We start from the raw sequence: 24,360 nt of genomic DNA, 5'->3' as shown, positions 1-24,360 counted from the left end.
TTTAAACTTACCACCAACCATGTATTTCAAACACTTTACAGAGTATTTGTCACGTAGACTAATGATTATATTAAATTTATGACAAGAGCTACCTTCCAATCGTAAAAAGAAATATTTATCTCAGCATCAGGGTGCGAAATCATTTGAAAATGGTGGGGGGGAAGAAGTTCAGTTATCCACACTAATGCTTCGTGGAGCCTCCAAAAAATTGAAATATTAATGGATTATATAATAATAATAATAATAATAATAATAATAATAATAATAATAATAATAATAATAATAATAATAATAATAATAATAATAAATGCTCAAACTTGTCGTCATTGTTATTTAAAAATACTTTAATCTTATTTATTCATTTAACCAAAATTGGTAACTTATCTACTGCATTTAATATACACTTCGGTGCGTATGGTCCAGGGTTAGACTCTCATGGGAGCACAGTACCCTTGTGTTTACCATCATATTGAAGACCGCATTCACGAAAATAGTGGTAGAGATCTATAAGTCAGAAATAATTGTCCCTGAGAACCGATGTCCTAACCAAGCATTAGAACTACTAACTTGACGCGCTCTACCTGGCCAGCCATAGATCCCCATGAGCTGCAGAGTCAGAGTATAGCTTTATTATTATTTATGAAATTCTCATTTTTTCGCTAAGTACGTAGTGTTTCAGTTTGGTCGTTCAGATATCCGGTCACCTTTGTAAGTCTAAATACATGTATCTATATTGTATTATTAGCAAGAATATATTATTATAAATAACATATGATTTCAATACAAATACTTGATAGACAACAAAAAGCCGTATCGCCTCAGTGGTAGAGCTCACCTCAGGTGCGTGGAATCATTGGCTGGATCCTAGCTAGCGCCAAATTCTGCTTGTGGTATACAAACAATTGTGTGGGAGGTTTCTCGGGATCCTCCCGCTTCCTTTTACTATCTTAATCCACCATTATAATTCATCTCATCATGACCGTCTTCCTTAGCCTTGGTGAATATTCGTAGGACGTTAAACTTTAGAAAATAAAAGCACAAACGCTATAATACGATTGATTTGCTGATTTAAGTTTAATTACCCTTTTCAGCAGCAAGGCTATGAGATGTGGACTTGCAGTTTAAGGTGGAATCATAACCTCGGTAATCGTTCAAATTTTTGTAAGACGCTCCCACTGGGAATCGAACCCAGGACCCCGTGCACCGAAGATGGTGCGCACGTGCTAGCCACTAGACCACCGAAGAGAGCCACAATAATACGAGTATTGAATGATTGTGTACTATATTTATAGACCTAAAATATAGTTTGTAATAACGTATCTTACTTTAGAGAAAAATTTTAAGATTAAACTTCAATTTCTTTCCGTGTGTAACGAGAGTTGAACATGTGATGGCCAGAAGAAACCCACGTATGAGCAGCAGTAACGGCATCCCATAATTTTAAAGGAAATCCTCTGAGTTTAATTATCAATAAAGATTGCAAGGTACTCGCCAACATACGGTTTCTTTCGGAACTTTTAATATGAACAACACTGAATCCACGTTCACAGGCAGCAGTTGATAATGACACAGAACGAACTTCCCGCGTTAAGGCTTTAAGAACTTGAAAATCATTTACCAACTTAGAACTTAACTTGTACTCTCTCCATTCTGACACTGTAGAACCCCCGCTTGGTCTAGTGGGTAGTACGCTTGACTTCGGTTAGCGTGGTCGCTGGTTCGATTCCCGGTGGGGTACAATTGAACGACCAAAGTGGTTCGGGTTCCATTATAATCAGTAGGTCCACATCTCCTTTAGCCTAACAGGTATAATCGTGGGACGTTAAACTAAATTAAACCAAATCATTCTGACACTGCAGTATCAAGATCCAATCCAAATAATTGAGCTGCTTTATATACATCTACATTACCGTATAAACCACTCATGCTATTACTATCTTTATTTTCAAACACTGAAAAGCACTTCAGCACATCATTAGAAGGAAACCTTCTTTCTACTTCGTCTACTAAACCCTGGATTACCTGCCCCCTTATTTGATCAAACTCACTATCATCACTCCCTGTACCTGATGCTTGTCTGCAGTGCATTAAATACTTATCTTTACAAAGACTTTGGTAGACATCATCTTTCATACGCATTTCTCTCAGAGCTTGTAGATTCAATTTTATCTCTATTTCATTGTACGAATCTGCTTCCTTTTGCATCGTTTTACTAATATTAGACAGAATGGACGCAATATCCAGAAGAAAACCGAGCAATAGAATGTTCTTTTTCCCCGACTTTTTTTTTTTTTTTGGTAAATACCATTCAGTTTAAAACTGTCTCTGTTGAAATGGTCAGTATTTTCACACTTCAAAACTAGGAATTGCATTATACAAGAAAAATATGTAAAGACTGCCAATAATGCATCCTTCTCATTTGAAATCCAACGTTGTGAAACAATCTTTTGATTTTCAGCAGTGTCGCGATACTTTTAAGTTTTGCAGCTGTAGCTGACTTACTGAACACTTTGTAAACTTCGCCTAATAAACATTCAAAGTTGTGAACAGCATTCACAACACCAAAAACTCTTTCAGAAACAAGATCTATTCGATGTGCCATGCAGTGTACGTTAATTAGGCACAGGTTGACATTTCTTCTAATTTGAGCAGCAACACTTTCGTTTCTCCCAGTAAACACTGCATCCCCGTCCAAACTAGATCCAACAAGTTTTACTTTAAAATTAAAAATATCTATGCCATCTTCGGAAAATGCTTGAATAATTTTGTCTTCAAGAGATTTTGCATCGGCATTTTTTACAGGCACTAATTTATAAAAACGACAACAAGGTTCTTCGTCCACATATGTTACATATAACAGCAAGTGCTTATCCGCAAACCTGTTTGTAGATTCGTCAACAGAAATTGAAAAACAATCTGTTTGTTTGAGAATTTTTTACCAATTTTGCATGCAACTGGTACGCTAGAGAATAAAGATCTTCATCTCATCAACAACCGAACAACCGAAAAAGTTAAACACCTGATCCTTTTACAAATAAACTACGTTTTTTAAAATTATTGTTTGTCTGAAAATTTTCATTATAGACCTACTTATATTTTCCTATTAAGGTGTTCCCCTCTTACAGATTTTGGTGAGGGGGAAACGCAAGTGTAAAATTTTTGGTGGGGGGGGAATCCCTCCCGTCCCCCCCCCGGGATTTCGCACCCTGCTCAGCATACTTTAACAGCAGAATATGATAACGGAAGTTACATTTTAGATTGAACCTATGAAAATTTAAAAAGAAATACTAACATATTTTAATTTTCACTACTTTGTTTAAAAATATTTTTAGTACATTGACCATTTCTTGTTAGATCTTGATTTTCAAAAAAATCAATTAAAGATTTTATGTATTTTTACTTTCTGACAAGGGTCCTACCTAAGCTGCTAATTTTACAATCTATATTATAAAATTGAAAATCATTATGTTTGACTCCAAATCTGTTGAACCGGTTTCAATCAAATTTTCAGCATAGATGAGGCTCGGATCTGGGATGATTTTTGTCATTTCACTTTGACGGTTCATCTTAGGGGAGGGTGAGGGGAGGAGGAGATACATATAAAAATAATCGAAAATGATCAGGGTCGGATTAAGGGAGCTTACGGGGCTGTTGCCCCGGGCCTCCAGGTGAACAGGGGGCCTCCACTCTGATCAAAATCTCAACTGGCTATCTAAAAAGAATCATGAAGATACAATCATCATCATAAAATAAAAGATGATCAAAAATATGAAAGATATTCCCTAAACTTTCCTACTGTACTGTCACAGAAATATATTAAGTGAAATCAGTAGGGGCCACATATTTTTTCTAGCCCCGGGGCTCCGAATGGGTTCTTAATCCGGTCCTGAAAATGCCCAATATTAGTGTTGAATCTATAGTTTTCGGGGTCGCTGAGAACAGATGGTGACACTTCCGATGCTGTTTAAATTCAAACTCAGCCCACAACATCGGAAGGGGGATATATAATAAATGATCGAGAATTATCGATATTATTACTGAATCCATAGTTTTCATGGTCGTTGAGATAGTGACACTTCCAATGCCGTTTAAATTCATGAAAATAAAAACCCAAACAGCATATTTCAGCGATATCAAACACACGAGATAAAGAGCTGTACATTTAATTGTTTCTAAAAAATTTTAATCCAATTTAGCGGGTAATCGATGCTAGTTTACTTATAATTCATTATAATTATTATTTTACTTGTAGCCTATTGTCAGGTGATATATGTAGGCTACTATGTAATATTTTTAAAAGTGCTTGCGAACTGTTCGCAGCACTCAAAGGTATTATTATTATTATTATTATTATTATTATTATTATTATTATTATTATTATTATTATTATTATTATTATTATTATTATTATTACAGTATTATAATGCAGGCCCGCAACGAGAGAGGGGATAAGGGGGCCCGGCCCCCTAAACTTTTATTGGCACCTCCAGAGCTCAATACAAAATGCTATTATTAATACAAAAAACAATTTGTAGGAGAATTTTTAATGACTTGGGCCCCCTAACATATCCATACCCCGCCCCCAATCCTCTGTGGCTGGTTTCGGGCCTGTTGTTATGTGGAGTTTTAAATAATACGTATTGAAAATAAATTGTGCATTAAATACGACGAATAATGTCGTATATTTAGTAATATTATTTACCCAGTTCTAACCCAACTAACATGTGTTGTAATATTGTGCTGCCATCTTTTGAGGGAAAGTTTGAGCTAAGACAAGTTTAAGGAAACTACACAGAGGATGACACAGTAGTATGCATAATATAACAAGTGCAAGATTAATCGGAGCATTCCTTCTATATGATAAAATTATGAATGAGTTGATTATATAATGTTCGTGACATTTGTTGAACTTATTTTTACTTATCATATCAAACTGTTATGTTTCATTTCACTTCAAAGGATTATCTTTACTTATTTCGCTCCTGGATACCAGCGTTGCCAGACTCATAAAGCGTAAAAACCGTGCGCAAAATAAGAACGGATTGTTTTATCCTCAAGAAAACCGTAAAATGAAATTTCTTGTGAAAGCATCTTACGTTTTAAATATACATGACTTGTTATTTTTTTTTTTTTTTACTATATCCAAACGTGTTTATTGTTTTGCCTTGAAATTACGCACAATAAAATATTAGAACATTATTACAATTATTTTAAAATGATTTTTTGATAGTTTGCAGCATGAAAAATTAGTAATTATATTTCTGGTCTTTCGGGAACTATGGCAATTTTAGTTCATCACTATGAGGGTCGACATCCTATGGCGGTCACACAGTAGCGTAGCCAGGATATGTGTTTGGGGGGGGGTCCCAAGTGCTGTTATAGGTACATATAGAGAAATTACAAACAAAAATATATATATAAACATAAAAATATATAAAAAATTACAAACATCAAAGTACCAAAGTACATTGTCGGACCTCTTTGGTGGGGGCGGCCCCTCTGGGCCACTTCTTCCCTACGCCACTGCGGTCACATTACGCGTGGAAGTGGGAAAGAAAGTGACATAGGATATTTTGTATTAGGTATCGTCCCGGCATTTACCTGGCGTGAATGAGAAAAACAGGAAAAAACTCAGTAAGATTAGCTTCAGCCTGAAAAGACTTTTTGCTCTTTTCCGACCGAGTGTCCCAACCGGGAATCGACCTTGGGACCGATCGCACCAAAGGTAAGAGAGTTAGCGACTACAATACACGGGACAACAGCACCAAATATATATATTCGATTTATCAATTATAAAAACTAAAGTTGGCTTTCTATCATTTTAATCCTCCAGAAGGTTTTTTTTATTATTATTATTAAAGGCGACTTTATTTGAACCATAGAGAAGACAATTTGTCATGCAGTATTTTGCTATGTTGTGGAAATGTCATATGTATAAATCCAGTATGTCGCACCGATGACTGGCTGAATCACGTGAATTTAATGTCGAGGTAATACGTTTATTGTGGTTTTCCACTATTATAATATTTATTTTACTCAAATGAAATGAAATCGAACTTTCATTTTAACGTCCCACGCCTATGCCATTTAGGCTAAGGGAGATGGATGATGAAGGCAAGTAAATGATGGTGGAATAATAATGTAGGAGGAAACGGGAGTAGCCGAGAAAACCCATGAACACGATATTGTCTACCACAAACTTATTTGGTCGGGGATCAAACCAGGGACCCCAAGCACCAGAGATAAATGCTCTATTACTTTCGTTAAAGTAACTGATTTTTACCTAGTTACTATGTTTTTACTACATTTTACTCGTCTTTCCAGTAACCGATAAGGACAGGAACACGAACACACAAACATGAAGGATAGTTAAAATTCCAAAGGCTCTCCCACTGGGAATCGAACCCGGGACTCCTTACACCAATGCGCACGTGCTGGCCAGTAGACTAGCGGTTAGGACCGGCACTGAGCCACCGTGCTCCCTTATTTTACTGAAGACGAAAGGAGAAATAACTCAATGGGGCCTAGCGCAGTAGTCATTAGGAGATAAACAATTATTGATAGGCCTACAAAACAAAACATTTTTTGCCCAAAATACAGAAAAAGAAAAAAAATATATTGATACAAAACATTTTTTTTGCTTAAAATACAAAAAATATTGGTACAAAACATATTTTTTTTTTCTTATAATACAAACAAAAAGGTGATACGAAACTTCATTAGCACATTACGGTCAAGACGGACAGTTCACCGTTCGAGAAAGGAAAATTATTATAATCGTGTGGTAAAAAACGGATGTCTGGCAACTCTGTTTAGACTCAATTTAAGTTTACGAGAGGTTTGAAGGGATAGCCATCCTTGAAACACAAACTAAACTTATTTTAAAGACAGAAACTTTCATTACTTCAAGATAAAGAAAGATAGCATATTTGGTAATTTATTAATACAATGTGAAAAAAATTCTAAATTTGTTCAGAAACATAATAAAAGGTTTATAAGAATGTAAACCAGCCAGGTCCTCCACTACATCTCATGTCGTGTTCACTGCCTTTTACGGCGATTGCCGAATGAGAGAGCGAAGTTTCATTTTTTTAAGAGCATTTTTTTTTTCTTGTTGAGAGTTTCTGTTGTATTATCTGTATCCGTAAATCTGAGGAAGTGTGGAATGGCTGGATTAATTTGATCAACGCGTGCTGTTATGAAACATGGCGAATATGTGGTTAAGTTGATAGTGACATGAGGCTAAACACTGAACTTTAGTACGCGAAGAAAACCTCGTAGCTCTAGCAAACGCTGCTAAAGGCAGACTCACAGAGGGGGCGTTGCGCCGAGTGGGCAGGCATGGTTTTGGCTCTCGGCCGAGAAGGCGCGCACCAGCCGAGTTTCTTTACATTTGTCTGCAGAACATCGTGACGTAAAGTGTGTGCAAGTTGGTCTTCCAAACAATTTTTTTTTAAAAATTGTCAGTGGTGTTCCTTTACTTTTGATTTGTGTACAAACATTAAAATTTAATCATTGTGGAGCGAATAATAATTTATGCAGTGTATATTGCATCATAAAACATTATGATGGTTGCCGTGAAAAAATAAAATTTCACGCTTCAAAAGTTTGCATAGCGTTTATTTGAAGTGAATAAAAGTGAAAAAATACGTGTTTATGGTACACTAATCTCTGACATCCTGCCTTTCTGAGTTGTGTTTTCTTTGTTGAAGCAATTTAATTAATTGTCCCGCCAAGATGATGGCCGACGGGTATTTGGTTGGTGATGGGTCGTGGAATTTAAAAGTTTTCGTGACTGATTTGCAGGTGGAGAGAACTCTACGCGTAAAAGGTGATTTACACATAGGAGGTGTCATGCTGAAACTAGTGGAAGATTTAGGTAAGTAGCCTACTCAATTTATAGGCCGTAGTTAAAATGTAAACATTATGTTTGGAGTTAAATTGAAATGAATTGATTTGTTCCGTATTGACCTTTAAACTATATAAAGGTATCATCCCAATATTTAAAAGGCCTTCCCACTCGGTCCAGTGATCGAATGCAGTATCTTACCCTATCAGTTGCATAGTAAGTAATCTGTTGCTTGATCCATCCAGATGAGTTGATTTAAGTACGAGGAAGCATGCTATTGGCGGAACATATGGTTCAGCCGTAATTTATTAGGTAAATCGTTCTAATGGAAGATGGAGAGAATATCTTAGCTGTTTCGTACACTCGTGTCATATAAACATAAGTTAAGGAAGTGCTTCCATAATTTGTCAGCGATCTTTTTTGTACTGTGGATTACTTTTATGAGCGAATGTTCTACGGGCCATGACCCTTTTGTCCCATTTGAGGAATTACTTTACTGGTGTTTTAACAATTAAAATTACCCTGATTTTATTGAGGATATTGGATATAATATACATGAAGCTGCATCAGTTCCCGAAGGAGCAGGACGCTCATACTTTTTGTTTGGGATTATTCATTGAGTATGTACGAACTTACAAAATGGGTAACAAAGCGACTTTGATTTACTTATCGACTGATACGAAAATAAAAAAGAACGTACCTGTACTTTATATCTGCATGTGTAATGCCCTTGTACTTTATCTATGACTATGTGTGGGGGGGAGGGGATTTATCGCATATCTTGTGCACATGGATACTTCTTACTATTGCACTACGTAGAAAACTTGTTGTATATCATGTACAAGTGGTAATAGGACACAGAAGACAGACAGATAAGGGGTCCTCATATATACTATTACCACTAAGCATTTGTATATTTTTTTTACCTCTGGCTCAGTGCGCTTACCTCTAGTGCGTGGGGTCCCTCGTTCGATCCTCGGCCAAATTTGTGGTGGACAACATCGTGTTTGTGTGTGTTCTCGGGGTAGGCTACTCTCGTTTTCTCCTACTTTCTCATTCCACCAATTCTTCCATTATCGTCGTCTCTCTTAACCTAAAGGGCATAATCGTGGGGCATTAGACAATATACGTTTGTTATTTGTATAACCCACATCTGTTCAGATTCTGAATTATCCTATATGTGTGACATGCACGTCAATTGTTTTTTATTTATTGTTGTCCTTTTTCTTTGGTCTAATTTTTGATCCAAAAGGACCGAAAGGGTAAAGCTCAATGACGAGGACCACAGTTTGAGAACCATTGATGTATGGTATTAGTCCATGCATTAGGTTCAGAGCTGACTTTAGCTTATATGAGGCTTTAATCTATTTAAGGTAATGGGGCCCTTTCAGCGCCATAACTTGAAATTTTTCCTTGGGGACAAGGATTATGGTTTGGGATTCCTAGGTATAAAATATGAATTCGGTCCCCTATCTAATTTGTCCTGTCCCGTACAATTTCAAACTAATAAACATTTTTGTTACTGTAACAGACCCTAGCTGTTTGTTTTACTGAAGTAATATCCAGATTGCATTTGTTTCATTTGGAAGATTTGGTGGAATGATAATGTGGGAGGAAACGGGATACCCAAGAAAACCCAGGTACACGATGTTATCCACCACAAACCAGGGTTCGAACCAGGGACCCTACGCACCAGATGTAAGCGCTCTACCCCTACGGCCCCTCAAAAACGATGATACATAGCGAGAAGAGTATTTTTTTAAAACAGTCTAGTGTTCAAAGAGTAGGTACAATCTTGTCTTTGAACTCTCTATGGAAACCGGAAGTCCGAGATCTACCGGTTTCCGGTTTTAACGTTGATCGCCATAGAGTAAAAGCGGTGGTAGATAGCGAAGAGCGGTTTTCTGCAGTCTGCTAAGCGTCCCATGAATCAATTTAAAACAGAAAGTGGTTGACATCTGCTGTCACTTCCGGTTTCATTCTTAGTTGATGAAACATGAGAAAAATGACGTCATACAAACCAAAGTCCTTGACGTGATGTACACGTGACGCTTTATTTACTTATTTGCGTGTGACAGAGAAAAATCACTCAAATATATATATATTTACCTTGCAATGGAAATATGATTCTTGCACTTGAAACATTTTGAAGATCACACTGGCTTGATTATAGTACACTCCCAGATTGCATTCCTGGTATTAGTAGTTGCCTTCCTTGGAAACAACCCCGGGTGTTTTGATCTTACTTTAACTAGTAGGTTCTGTTTCGTGTAGTCTCGGTGGTGAAAAGGAACTCCAGTCAAACAATCATCCTGGAATTTATGATCGGGAATTTGTTTTTGTTTATGATTTCTGTATGCACTTCACTTGCGAACTCCGTAGTGATGATCTAGTTACCTTATGCCCCTTTGCGACGGTAGACCCGGGTTCTATTCAGGGTGGGAGCCCTTGTTGCTCACATCCTATGTTAAGCTGTCCAACCACGTGTAAGTAGCGTAAATTCTGAAAAGGAGGCAATGTACGGATTGAATATTTTTCCCAGGGAGAGGGGGACGAATTTCACCCCTGTACATACTCAGTCCTCTCAAATTATATGTTGAAGTAATTGCACGTGAAACTCAGTACGATTATGCATCATGAAACAAGATTTGTTTATAGTAATGATAGTTTTGCTTACAAAGTAAAAGTTATTCTCTTACTATTCTCATCTCCATTCGGACCTATTCTAGGGAAAAAGGGAAGTTATCCCTGCCAGGGATGAAAGTTTTGTTTTCCAAGTGGAAGATCTCTGGATCCGGGTCAATTCGCACACTGTCCAAATCAGTCAAGAATTTACGTACGTACTTTGGTTTGCTCATCGTAATTTTAGGTTTGTCTCCTTATGCTCCGTGTCTAAAGAAAACGGTGATGATAATATGAATGAAGTGTTGATAAAAAATGAACTTCGGGCGAAGAGAAGAAAATTAACTGCGTAACAAATGTAACAATCAGTGAACTCTTGAAGAGGGAAGTCACGTTGCAAGTGGCGGAGAGGCCAACTTTGTCCCCTTTCTCCCTAGCTTTGGCCTTGAATATTTTTTTTCACTTTGAGGGTATTCCTTAAATTCTAATGTGAGGCACAAATATTGAAGGAAAAATGACAGCGAACTTGCCATTGCATAATACATTCAATAATATGATTTACAGGGCTGCGGTGGCTCAGTGATTCACCTCTGGTCCTTGGGGGTCCCTGGTTTGATCCAAGCTCGCGCCAAGTGGACTTTGTGGTGGGCAAACACCGTGTGTAGAGGTTTCCTCGAGATTCTCCCGTTTCCTCTCACTTTCTTCATTCCACTATTTCATTCATTCTTATCACCGTCTCCTTTAGCCTAACCAGCATAACCGTGGGACCTAAAACTCAAAGATTTCATTTTGAGCTCTCAGTGCGTTGTCTGTAATTCAATTACAAAGATTACTGGTGTACAGAAACGAAAATAGAAAGAAAAAAGTGCAATAGACCAATGTTGCCGCATGTTCCTTTTCAGAATTGGTAATTTTGTTTGTGTATTTGTTTAGAGGTAGAAAGTGAAATGTGTTTGATTGTTGATCCATCAGTTGATAAATGGCCCGTGAGCAAAGTGACGCATCTTCTGTTGACGAGGAAAGAAACGATCAATAATTCAACGGCCTTGATATCAGCGACCTCCTTATCGCATCAAAAGTCAAACGCGCTTCAAACGGAGGTCTCTTTCCAACCGATTACTCCAGGCACATGTATTTGGTTTACACAGTTAAAAAAACTAAGTGAAAATAATTTGTTACATTTTCAGCCTTTGCTCGAAGTTTCATGATATTACTTAATTCCCTAGGATCTAAGCGTGGTGATAAGTAATATCTACATTCCTGTGAAAACATTGGTGTACTATCTCCTCCCCACTTTCCAACTTTCGAAAATATTGCCAAAATGAAGAACAATATAACAGGAATTTCTCTTGTTAGTCAACGAATTACTGCGTTTCATGTGGTGTTCATTCTTACTTCTATTTATGAAGTTAGTTTGTTCTTACATGAAGTCGAAACTGTAACCCTATTATATATTAAAAGTGATTTCCATTGATTAGATTTCACTTTTATTTAGGCACCACAGTTCCAAACCTAGAATGATTTTGATTGGTTACCAGGATCAGAGTGGAAAGCCTCGAAATGGAATACAGATATGGAAATTTGTCTTATCGCAGTACCATACCATTGTCGACTCAAGCATTCGTGGACTGTAACACTAGATAGAAACAGAGTCGGTAGGGTGTAGAGACCTGCACGGGCCGGGCCGGGCTTGGGCGGGCCGACACTGATTTCTCTTCAGGTCGGGCCGGGCTGGGGCCGATTAATTGCAATTCTTTGATAATTATTGACATTCGTTAAACGATAATTAGAATAAAGCCAAACGGTGAAGAAGTGTGCCCGTGAAAAATGTTACAAAATGAAACTTCTAAAATTTATTGGGCTTGGGCCAAGAATTTTAAAAACTTATCGGGCCGAAAATCTCAATCTCCGGGCCTACGTACATTCGGGCTGGATTGGGCTCGGGCCGAAAAATTCGGCCCGTCCAGGTCTCTAGTAGGGTGCACGCAAATTACTTCTGGTTTCGTTTAACGAAATGAAAAATGTGAAACTGATACCTTAATCAAAGTTCCATCTTAATTTTCTCCTATAAGTTATGCAACCAACCCAAACTAAATGCATGTCAAATTGTATATTTTAAGATATGTGTTAGCTACGTAGTTTGATTTGCACATACCGTGTAATGGCGTAACTAAAGCATTGTGACCCCACGTAGCGTAGTCGCTAACGCTCTCGCCTTCGGTGCGAGCGGTCCAAGTTCGATTCCAGGAGGACGCACTCGGTCGAAAAAGTATAGAAAGCTTTTTTCAGGTCAGCCATCCTAAACGAGGTTTCCCTCATTCACACCAGGCTAATGCTGGGGTTGTACCTAATTTGTAGGTCCTGGGCCGTTTCCACATTTCTTTCTTCCTTCCCTTTCCCTGGATAGTGTGATCGCCGAGAGACGTCATCCCTCATACGTGACCCGTGGGTCAAATGGGCCATAGATGCCAAAAGCCCAGAAATCCTAAATCCTAAAGAACTCTAGTTTTGTTGTATAGGCGTTTTCAAAGTAGACTATCTTCCGCTGGCGCCAGTACCAAAGAGGCAACCAAGCCGTCGATAGGACAGTGGGTGTTTAGATATTCCTAGCCGCATTAGGAAAAAGGTGAAGAATGCGGTTTTTGTACAACGATAAATAATTTCTGTAGAGATAAAAAGACATCTAGCAGTCTTGTCTTTGTTAGCTAGGATTGCCTACAACACATGAGTTAACGATTTTTCGTCTCTGAAAGCTATTTCTATTGGAAGAGATGTTCAATCTCGTACACACCCTGTTGCCAGCTAGGGTCTCTTGGTCTTTCTGTTTCCTCGGTGTTGGGAGGTAATAAAGCCTTGCTTTAAACTAATTTTAAAGAAAATTGCGTGAAACTCCACCAAAATTAAATCGTCAGTTTCAGTAGACGAATGTCAAGAGGATACCTTAAGTATAGAACCCGGTTGACTCCCTTTCTCGTAATTATGGTTGACGGTTAATGGTTAAGTATAAATTGGTCTTAGGGAGACATAGTAGCGGCTAGTTACATATTAAATACCCATAGATATGCACTGGTCGAAAAGAAGACGAAATGAATTCAATGGTGTAATGAATACAGTGGGGGGAAACGGTAGAACCCCGAGATAACCTACGCATATGGTGTTTGTTTATCACAAAGTCCACTTTGCGCAAACTGGGATCGAACCAGGGACCCCACGCACCAGAGGTGAACGCTCTACCACTGTGCCACCACGGCTCCATACACTAGTCGACTGAGAACCTGCTTTTCGAAGTTGATTAAAAAAACTGTATCACGTGATTAATACCATATAAATAACATTTGACACGGTGAGAAATAGTGTGGTGACATGCTTTTGCTGATTGTTATTAAAAAAAAAAAAAAAAAAATCTGAGACGAGAAGAGGGATTCGGGAAAGGAGGTTGGATATAATTTGTCAACGTATTTTTATTCCCGCCAATTTTGCATGCTATTGGGTGACATATCTCAGAAGATTAGAAAAGTAAATAAAAGAAGTGGAAAAAAACAAGTCGATGAGATTTCGTAAATAATGAAGTGGTTCTTTTAATCTCCACAAAAAATGACTTTGATTTATGGAAGGTTTGTAATGAGGAAGCGCGCAATGAATTCGTTGGAAGATTGTACAGAAAGAAAAAGAAATTAAAAAAAAAACTAAAAAAAGAACATGTCTAAGAAAGGTAATTTATTTCTTTATTTAGCTTTTTTCTGTAGACATTCTTTAAGCATACAAATTAAAACAGCAAAACCTTGCATGTGCAAAATCCCATTCTTCATATTTTTCTTATTTTAAGTTTAGGAATGTAAATAAATTGTGTGAGAACTTGAAAAATTACCTAGGTACATTGCATGATATTTTCTTATTCAAGGCTGATTAAAAATAGTCGGGATGAGTTGTAATAAAACGCTTATTTTGAAATAAGAAGCTTATTTTATTCACTTCTATGGGATTAGGGGATTAGATTCTGGACTCTTCAGCATCTATGGCCATTTAGCCCGTCACGTGTAGGAGAGAGGACGTCCCTCGGCGAGCACACAATTCGATGAAAGGAAGGATTTGGGAAGAAATGAAGCGGCCATTATGTTAGGTGCCATCCCGGCACTTTCCTGGTGTGAATGAGAGAAAATTCAGGAAAAACCTCGCTCAAGATGGCTGGCCTGAAAAAACCGTTACACTTTTTCGACCCCACCGAGAATCAAACCCAGGTTCGTTCACACGAAAGGCGAGAGCGTTATCGTCTTCGGCACGCGGGGCCACTTTATTCATTTTTATACGCTTATAAACAAATATGTTACTGTTCGCAAAAGTGATTATAGAGGAATAAAGTACGTTTAGCGACATTTTGTACTATTATTCTTAAAGTAATGTTGTAATTGGCATGAAAATATCTCCAATTTTCGTAGTGTAAGAATTCAATGTTGTTTAATTATGTTAAAGAAGGGAAAGGTATCCGGTGCCGATCCTAGGGGGTTTGGAGAGAGGGGCCCAGGCAGGGCCGGATTAACCCATATGGAGGCCCGGGGCTATAAATACGTGACCCCTGCTGAATTCGCCTTTCTGTGAAAGTACAGCAGGAGAGTCATGCCATGCGTTAGATGATGATATACCTAATGAAACTTTCCAAATGCTTAAAAAGAAAAGGTGTTCTATTATATAAATGTAATATTACCTTAAAAGTCTCTTCCCCTCGCGTTCGTCCTAGCGAAATCCTCTACCACATCCTGGGAAGTCAAGAGAACTGGTCACCTCATGTTCAGTTGATAATAAGGCGAAAGCGGAAATGCGTTCTTGTCGCATTATAGCTGGTAATTTGTCGTTGATAAAGCGCTAGTTTGCAGAATCCTCTTTTAGCTTCACAATTTGCAGTTGCGAAAAATCCTGTAATCAATCATTACATTTAGAGAACCGGTTGATATTTTGATCAGAGTGGAGGCCACCGTTCAACTGAAGACCCGGTGTACAGCCCCTTTAAGCCCCCTTTAATCCGGCCCCAACCCAGGCCACTCTAAAGTTTGCTTCGGCCCATTTATTTGTATTAAAATTCTCATTGATAACTTGTTAGATGATATCTGATAAACCTGAGTACGCGCAGTTATAGAGAAATCGGCGCAACTGAGTCTTGACACTGACACTAGTTGGTTCGTTAAAGATTTAGGTATGCGAAGAGAAAATACGAGACTTGAACGAATACTGAATAAACATGTTTGATGGATATTTTAAGAAGTTGGATTTGTTTAGCTTGCTTTTCAGCAACCAGAGTGTGAGACATGAACCTAAAGCTTAACATGGAATCTGAACCACATAAGTTTACTCATCGGGAATCGAATATGGGTCTCCTTCACCAAAAGCAAGCATGCTAACCTGGGATGACGAACTGACGATCATCCTTAAGTTGTAAATATATTGAGAGGTTTAACAAAACATTTTATTTCATTGCAAGTTCTTCCGCATAGGATTCAAGGTTGTATGGTTTTGGTGAGTGAAAATGAAACTGAATCGTTAGGCTTCCGTCCCATGCTGTAGCCTGTGGGCTAAAGGAGACAGAGTAAGTGAACTATGGAAGGATTGCAGGAGTGAGAATGTGGAGAATCCGGGGAAAACCCACACAGACCATATGTTGTTTACTACAAATTCTCATGGTCTGTGATTGAACCAGAAACTCTTCACACCAGAGGTGATTGGTTTACAACCTGAGCCACCATATTCCCTTTCACTTTTGTGGGCGAGTCAGCTCGTTATTAAGTTCAATTGGAGTTTAATATTCCTTTTCGACACTGAAGCTACAGTATATGAGGCATGCACGTTCAACTTAACATAAGACGATCCGATCCATATAATCCCAGTTGATAAGAAGCCTCAAGTCTTCTGCGCCAGTTACCTGTATTCTAACCACGTATCCACGGAGAAGCTGGTATGGATGGATCAGCAGCGACGCTATGAAGGACGAGGGACATATCCAAAGACCACTGTAGTGTTCTCTCAGCTATAATTGAATCCAGGACTAGTGGTCTAATGCAGACACGCACCCAGGAGTTTTTGTTGAGTGGGCCTTGGGGGTGGGTCTAATACTACAAACCACTACCTCTATGTAATATTGAACGTATATTATTCTGCATCCGAAAAGACATAAGTAATTGTAAGATACTCCATAAAAAATGATAGAACTAGATTGTTTTTATAAGGGAGAGAGTACAGATTAAGTATAAGACCAAGTTTTCGTGTTACATCAATCATTTCCCTGTTAAACAAGTATAATTTTATTGAAAATGTGCAAATGTGTAAGTTGAAGCTTTCGGGGGTTCCGGATATGGTTCACCTCCATGGGTGCACCCTTGCTCTAATGGTACGTGCTCTAGCTGCTGCAGCACAGATGAGAGTTGGACCTACAGTTTAACGGGAGCTCAATCTACGTTTATTTGCACTGTATAGTTTTAGCAAGAGAATACATGAAAGATTTAGAAGACTAGTGTCAGGTTGATACGGTTCTCATCCTGTTTTTTCTTAAAGGAGTAAGCTTGAAACTAATCCGAACCGTTTCTATATATTAAAATGCTAGGTTTATATGTTTGTGGTTAAGAAAAGTTTATATGTTTGTGGCCAGTTCTTTTAACAACGATATCTCGGAAACCACAAGCTCTAGAAAGATGCTGTTTTCACTGATCGATTGCAAATTTTGTGTAGATTGTTCAGTTCTAATTGAATATTTTTTTAAATTGCCATTATTTCTTTATTACATATTTTGGGTATACTAGAAGAACAGATATTATGTAAAGTAAAGCATCATATCCTACGAGTTATGCATTCCAACATTATACATTTGTATACGGGTTAGTGTATATCTCCAGCGTTTGTTTCATGGCCAAATGATAATGAAAAACGAAGGATAACTATTTCTCCAGTTTAATATAAATCTTTATTGTTTGGAGTGTTTTGAACAATGAACACTATATATCACTGACATTATAATTAATTGTATGTGTAATGTATTTGCTTCATACTGCATGCAAGAAGAAAGAAAACACTGATCATACATGAATTAGAAACTCCAATCGAAAGTACGCTCAAATTTTGCAAATGGTGCGAGATATTGAAAAAAATAATCGAAGAAAATCGACCCTTCATGATACCCCTTGCAAATTTTTATTAAACGTCTTTTACTTGTGTCTGTAAAGGGATGTGTACAGATGTTGAGGAATGACAGAGATTCATGCTCATAATTATATGAATGATGCGCTATGTAGAGAGCACAGGTTCATCTAGTAAATGTTATGCTTTTCTCATCCGCTGTTTCAAACTTCTACGCATTTTCATAAACCTTTTGTACTTATTAAGTTTCCGCTCCGCTATTTCGTTCTTACACAGATGAAGCGCGTGATCAAATACGAAAATTCTTACGTTGAAGAAGTTTATTTACTGACATACATTCCCGTTCTTTTTTGTACACACACAACTGTTAACTGTATGCAATATATTCCATTTTTCCTTCTGCTTTATTATCTTATTCGAGAAGTGGAAAAATAATTTGTTAAATGCGTCCATAAATTAAGAGGATGAACAGAGGAAGGAATTCAGCACACACATGAAAGATAAGATTTAGTTGATTCAATTCCAGTTTGATCACTGTAAACACGCTCTGCAAAACAGATGGCGCTTCTAATCAACATTCCTTTGAAGTCACTTGAAATTGCGACCCGTAAACGTTTGAAATCATTCAAATTTAAAAGTAGCACCAAACAGAAACAACCACATTCTTTCTGTAATTTTATTTATTTCTTTATAACATCCTGTTTGTTCAACTGTTACAAGTCGCTGTCCATTCTTTTGGCTGTGGAATATTACGATGGATCATTTTCAAAGCTTTTTATATACATAGATGCAAAAGTTTGCATTTAGCTGTCGTGTAGGGGGCTACAGTTTCTTGGTTGTAGGGAGCTTACCTTTCGGCCCCTGGTTCGATCCCCGACCAAGTAAGTTTCTGGTTGACAGCATCATTTCCGTGGGTGTTCTCGAGGTACTCCCGTCTCCTACCACATTCTCATTCCAACGATTCTTCCATCATAATCATCATCATCATTCACTTGCCTTAATTAACGTCTTCCTTAGCCTAAAGGACATTATCTTGGGACGTAGAACTGAAAGATTTCAATTTTTTAAACTGTCGTATTTCGTGTAAACCGCTACAAAATCATTCGGCTACAGTGAGGAACGTTATTATTATTATTATTATTATTATTATTATTATTATTATTATTATTATTATTATTATTATTATTATTACAATGCTACGCAGTACCGTTCTTAAAGTTTCATTTCTTAGAAATTACGGGAAAAGTTTATTCAATAGCCGCAGAGTTTCTGTAGCCTGCAAGTGCCTACAATAACAACTTCGTAAATGAAACGAGAGATGAATATATGTCGGTGGACATGAAAAAAAGAAGAAAGAAAAAAAAGTGGAAATACTAGAATAACATGTGAGTACGTGCACATTTTTTCTTTTTATAGAAAGAGGAGCCACGCTGGCTCATTGGTAAAGCGTTCGCCTCTGGTGCCTGGGGTCCCTGGTTCGATTCCTCCCACTATCTTCATTCCACCATTCCATGCGTTTCTCATCACCGTCTCCTTTAACCCAGCTGTCATAACCGTGGGACATAAAACTTAAAAGATTTTTTTTTTTTTTTAAGAAAAAAGCACTGATTATAACTTTCATTTCTCTTGTACAGGAGTAAGTATATAATAATAAGTGGGATATTGAGACGTTATACACAGTACATTTCAAATCAAATGTACTGTTTTCTACATTTTGATGGACTCTCCTGTCAAATAGTTTGCAGCCTATATTGTCCATTGTAAATCTATTATTTTTGGTATTTGTTATTTGCTGTACCTTTTCTTTGTTGTGTGCAACAATGTCGCTTGTTCTTGGTTACCAAAGCTCGTAAGGCTATTGAATGAACTTCTCCCGGTCCATCTGTGGTTAAAGGATTTTCCACTTCCAGCAGTGAAGACAGAAGGAGATCCACAGATGGCCGGAGATTTTCTTCCCCCTTTACAGCTGTTGGAGCCACGGTCGAGGGAAGAAAGGGAATCAGGAAGAGAGACGATTGAGTTTAGGGATAGGATGTGGGGAGATCAGCGTATTATTTTTCGTTGTAACAGTGTGAATATCCTTGGAAGTTAATAACAATGACGTGAGCTTTCGTGCTTTGAGAAATGAGCGATACCCTTAGCCTTCCTGTTTTAAGATTTTTTAAAGATTTAAATCAAAGGCGTAGCGTGGAAGCTGTGCAAGGACAGCTTCTCTTAAGTAATCAGAAGAATGCCATAAACACTACGTTACTTTAAATTATTTTTGCACGGCTGTATCACACGCATGAATTGGAATTATTTGATATCACGCTACTAACGAGGATAAAATACTTCCTTAAATTCTAAGTGTGAGAAATGTGGATTTTTTGCAGGAAGTCTATTAATGGTGTTCTGCTGTTAAACTTGCATGGCCTCTGTTGCAGGCCTACGATATACTTGAATAGTTTAGCCATCATTATATAAGGTAACAATGGATGCAGAGTGCGAAATCAGCAAAATCAAAAGAGGGAATTCCCCTATTCTTCGGGACTTCCTTCCGTGAATGGATACTGGAAAGAAAATTTCAGATGGCAGTTGGTTAGGTTCTGTACCTTAAGGCACGGTGGCTCAGTGGTAGAGTGCTTACCATTGGTGCGTGGGATTCCTACTTCGATCCCCGTCTAAGTAAGTTTGTGGTGGACAACATCGTGTCCGTGGGTTTTCTTGGGGTACTCCCGTTTCCTCCCACGATCCATTGTGTCCACATTTTGGAAAGTCAGGAAAGTAAAAATTTATCCGGGAAAGTCAGGGAAATGGTGGACTGGTCAAGGGAAGTCAGGAAAAAAATTATTTAGGTCCATTCTTCAGTTACTGAATTTATCAAATAGTAAGTGTAATATCTGCCTAATACATAATGTTTGTAAATTTATATCCTTTTGGAGTAAAGAAGCAGAAGTGGAGAGAGAATAAGGCTAGCTGTGGGGGAAGATAAAAACGAGGGTTTCTTTTTTCCTTTTCTTTTCTTTCTTTCTTTTCTTTTCTTTTCTTTTTTTTTAATTATTCAATGGTCAGGGAATGCTGGAACTTTGGTCATGGAATGTCAGGGTCGATCCCATTCCAGCAATTTTTCCATCATCATTCATTTGCCTTAATCATCTTCTCCCTTAGCCTAAAAGGCATAATCGTAGGCCGGTAAACTAATATATATATATATATATATATATATATATATATATATATATATATATATATATATATACACCTTAAGGTACCATCAGAGTATTCACCTGTCGGTAATAGCAACAGGCACGTAGCCAGGATTTCGTGAAGGAGGAGGTCCGTGACATGAAATACTGTGGTCATCACACCAGGGGCTCGATCATTCTAAACTATTTTACTGGAACATATACTGGTTCATTTAGCCAGGATTTCGTAAGGGGGGGGGGGGGCGTGATATGAAATTCTGAAGGCCCAAAAGCTCGATCAATCTAAACTATTTTACTGACAACATATACCGGTATTGGTTTGTTAGAACAATAAAATGAGGATATGTTGGTAAGTATTTTAATAACAAACTATGAAGAAATCTCGGGTAAAATAATAAATAAACGTATTGAAAAAGATTATACAATATTTACGTCCTTCCTCTGTTTATTCAAATATAACAATTTTCCTTTCATTATGACCTCAACTATTATAAAAAGTACATATTCACTATTAAAGTACATACTCAATAATGTCTTGTTGAATATTTAACAATATCTGCGTTCCTTTCTCTATTGAATCAAATGTTAACAGAACTTCCTTTCCACATAACTTTTTGTTTTTATTATTCCGTCAACTACTGTCTGTTCCAAATGACAGACTAAAGGAGCAGTAGTGACGAAAAATTATGATAAAAAATATCCACGCTGTTACACAACGGAACTATGCTTTCGGAAGCTTGAAATCTCCCTGAGTAGTAGCAGAAATTCCGAGAATTCCGTAACTTTTCTAGAAATTTCAAATTCCCTGACTCTTCCAGGATATCTCGCTCACCTCGCCACCATGTATTGCAAGTAATACAAATTTCCTCATAAGAAAGAGTAACCAAAAGCTTCCTGTAGTTTATTTTTAACGCTGATCCTTCTTTTTCTCATCTCATTTTGTTTCATCCTTCCTTAATTTTTTTCATACTGGTCTCGAAGGGGGGGGGGGGGGTCCGGACCCCCCCCTCGGCTACGTGCCTGATAGCAAGAAAACTGGTAAGGTTTCAGTCAGTAATATGACCGGCTAATGGATTCGAACTTGGAACTCTGGATTGAGAAACAAAAATTCTATCGTTCAGCTACGCTTAATCAATAAACTTAAGTAGAAAGATGCAATTATTCACTGAATCACGGGCATTATCTCCACATTTGTTTGTCTAATCACAGGAAATTGTTCCATATGGTTCATCTACGCTGCATCCGGGTTATGAGAAAAAAATTGAGAAGTTGTGTGCGGTAGGTGAACTGGTTTATGAGTACGTTCAAGTTAATACAAATACGCTCATCTTTGCTGCGACTGTGGCGGTGGGACGAAACAAATAAAAGAAAAAAACTGTTAGAATAATCAGAGTTCAATAAACATTTTAACAATCATTTATTACGGTTGCGCAATATTTGAACGTTACTTCGTTACACTGTATGTTATTTTTAACATTTTTGCGAGTTGTGAAGCAGGACGTCTTCTCGAGATTTCAACAGACGGAATGTTTCTATGTTGTTTGGAAAAGTCATCTTCTGGTCTGGAGATTGTGAGTTCTAATATTTTGTTGTTCCTCTGCTAAGCGACCGCCATGAGGCCTTGGTCGCCCACGGGCCAACTGCAGTTACGTAAGAGATTGGAGAGAAAAAGGTGAAAGTCGGTCGTAGCTGTTAACAAAACTCCTTGAACACAATACCATTCTTGGTCGTCGCTGTTGGGTGACATCACATATTTTGTCGAGTGCAACATCTGGTTTTATCATTTTGCTCGGCCTTCTGCAACCGCTGCTAATCGACTTTAGTGTTCGCCAACTACTTTTCTTCAATGTGCAAGGACAACATCAGCTTATTCCGTAGCATTGAAATTTTACATTCCATGTTAGGTGTTTTAATAGCCATCATTTGTATGTTTCAAGCAGTGTTATCCAGCTGCGTAGTCGCTAACGCTCTTGCCTTTGGTGCGAGCGGTCTCCGGTTCGATTCCTGGTGGGAACACTCGGTCGGAAAGGAATAAAATCCTTTAAAACTAGCCTTCTTGAGTTAGGTTTCCCTTATTCACACCAGGCAATTGCCGTAATGATGCGTAATACACAGGTTCCATGCCGCTTCCTTCCTTCCCCACTTGTCCGTGTAGCATGATTATCAAGGAATGTCATCCTTCATACATGACGAACTAAAATTTCCATAGATGCCGAAAGCCCAGAAATATTCTTCATAATTCCTAATAGCAAATGCTATTGTTCTGCTATAACATTTGGTAACGGGCTTAAGTTCAGTTTTTAAAAAGAACTAGCTGAACGTGCGCTCACTACACAGCGCATCATTCACATTCAAGCATGAATCTCCTTGTCATTCCTCACAACATCTGTACATGCCCCTTTACAGATGCAAGTGAAAGATGTCTTCATAAAAGTCAACAAGGGGTACCATAAAGGGGAGATTGTTTCGATTATTTTTTTTTTTTTTTTTTTTAATATCTCTCACCGTTTGCAAGATTTGACCCTACTTCCGATTGGAGTTTCTAATTCATGTATGATCAGTGTTTTCTTTCTTCTCGCAATGTGATATATAGTGTTCATATTTCAAAACACTAGAAACTATAAAGATTCATCCTAGACTGGAGAATCGTTATCCTTCGTTTTTCATTATCATTTGGCCATAAAACAAACGCCTGAGAGATATACAACCCCTGTATACAACTATATTTTGTTGAAATATATAACTCTTAGGGTATAATACTTCTTCTTTTTTTATACAATTTCAACACTTCCAGTGTACCCCTTAAAATGTAATAAATAACAGCCACGTTTTTTAAATATTCAATTAGAACTGGAGAATCTACACAAAAATTTGGAATCGACCTGCGAAAACGGCAGGTTTTCTACCCTTGTGGTTTTTCGAGATCTCGTTGTTGAAAGGTTTGGAGACAAACATATAAACGTAGCATTTTAATATAAAAATCGTAAATGTAATTTGCCTTGAAGGTAAAGCAGAACCTGGAATGTTTTGTGATCCAAGGACAATGTAACCCTCGTAGCCAAATAGGAGGCAATAAAATAAAAATACCAATTGCTTTCGACTCCTTCCTCTGAGGAAAGAATTAATATAACCAGAAGTCAATATAACACAGTTAAAGATAAATCACGAACGTTGCTATTTTTAAGTTTTGTTTATTACAGTAATTGGCTCGTGTTGTGATAGCGTGTCAGCCCAACGTTTTCTTCTCCTTTTCTCTTCTAATCGTGGGTGTGGACTTCTTAAAAAAAATAAAGAAAAAGTTCTTCAAGGATTTTACGTGCTTTGCACTTAAACGTATCACGTTTCTAATTAAATATAAATCCTTTCTCACTTAATAAACATCTCTCTACGTCTATTCAGCTTCCAGTTTTAGGTGTGGTTAGTTTAGTTTAATCTGTAAGATAGCGCTCGTGTATGGACAGTCTTAAGGGATGCTAAAGAAAACATCTAGAGCGTTTATATGAAGTATTCTCCCACAACTTATTTAGAGTAAAAACAGGCAAATGAATGACTAAGAACTTTACGATGTCCACCCATTGAGTTGAG

General features: G+C 37.7%; 1 protein-coding gene across 1 annotated transcript in view; it reads left to right on the top strand.

The window, feature by feature from the left end:
• Positions 1-7,053: 7,053 nt before the first annotated feature.
• The window catches only part of LOC145663820 (unc-112-related protein-like), a 250,900-nt gene continuing 233,593 nt past the window's right edge, over positions 7,054-24,360 (top strand). The window contains exon 1 of the mRNA XM_081729912.1: positions 7,054-7,879. Coding sequence (XP_081586038.1) covers positions 7,738-7,879 — 142 coding nt within the window. The 5' untranslated portion in view covers positions 7,054-7,737. The remainder of the gene's footprint in view (positions 7,880-24,360) is intronic.

Source organism: Thermobia domestica, chromosome 11 (genome assembly GCF_964235325.1).
Source record: "Thermobia domestica chromosome 11, izTheDome1.hap1.1, whole genome shotgun sequence".
NCBI classification, from domain to species: Eukaryota; Metazoa; Arthropoda; class Insecta; order Zygentoma; family Lepismatidae; genus Thermobia; species Thermobia domestica.
The sequence above is the reverse complement of the archived record's forward strand: the minus strand, read 5'-3'. Positions and strand labels throughout refer to the sequence as shown.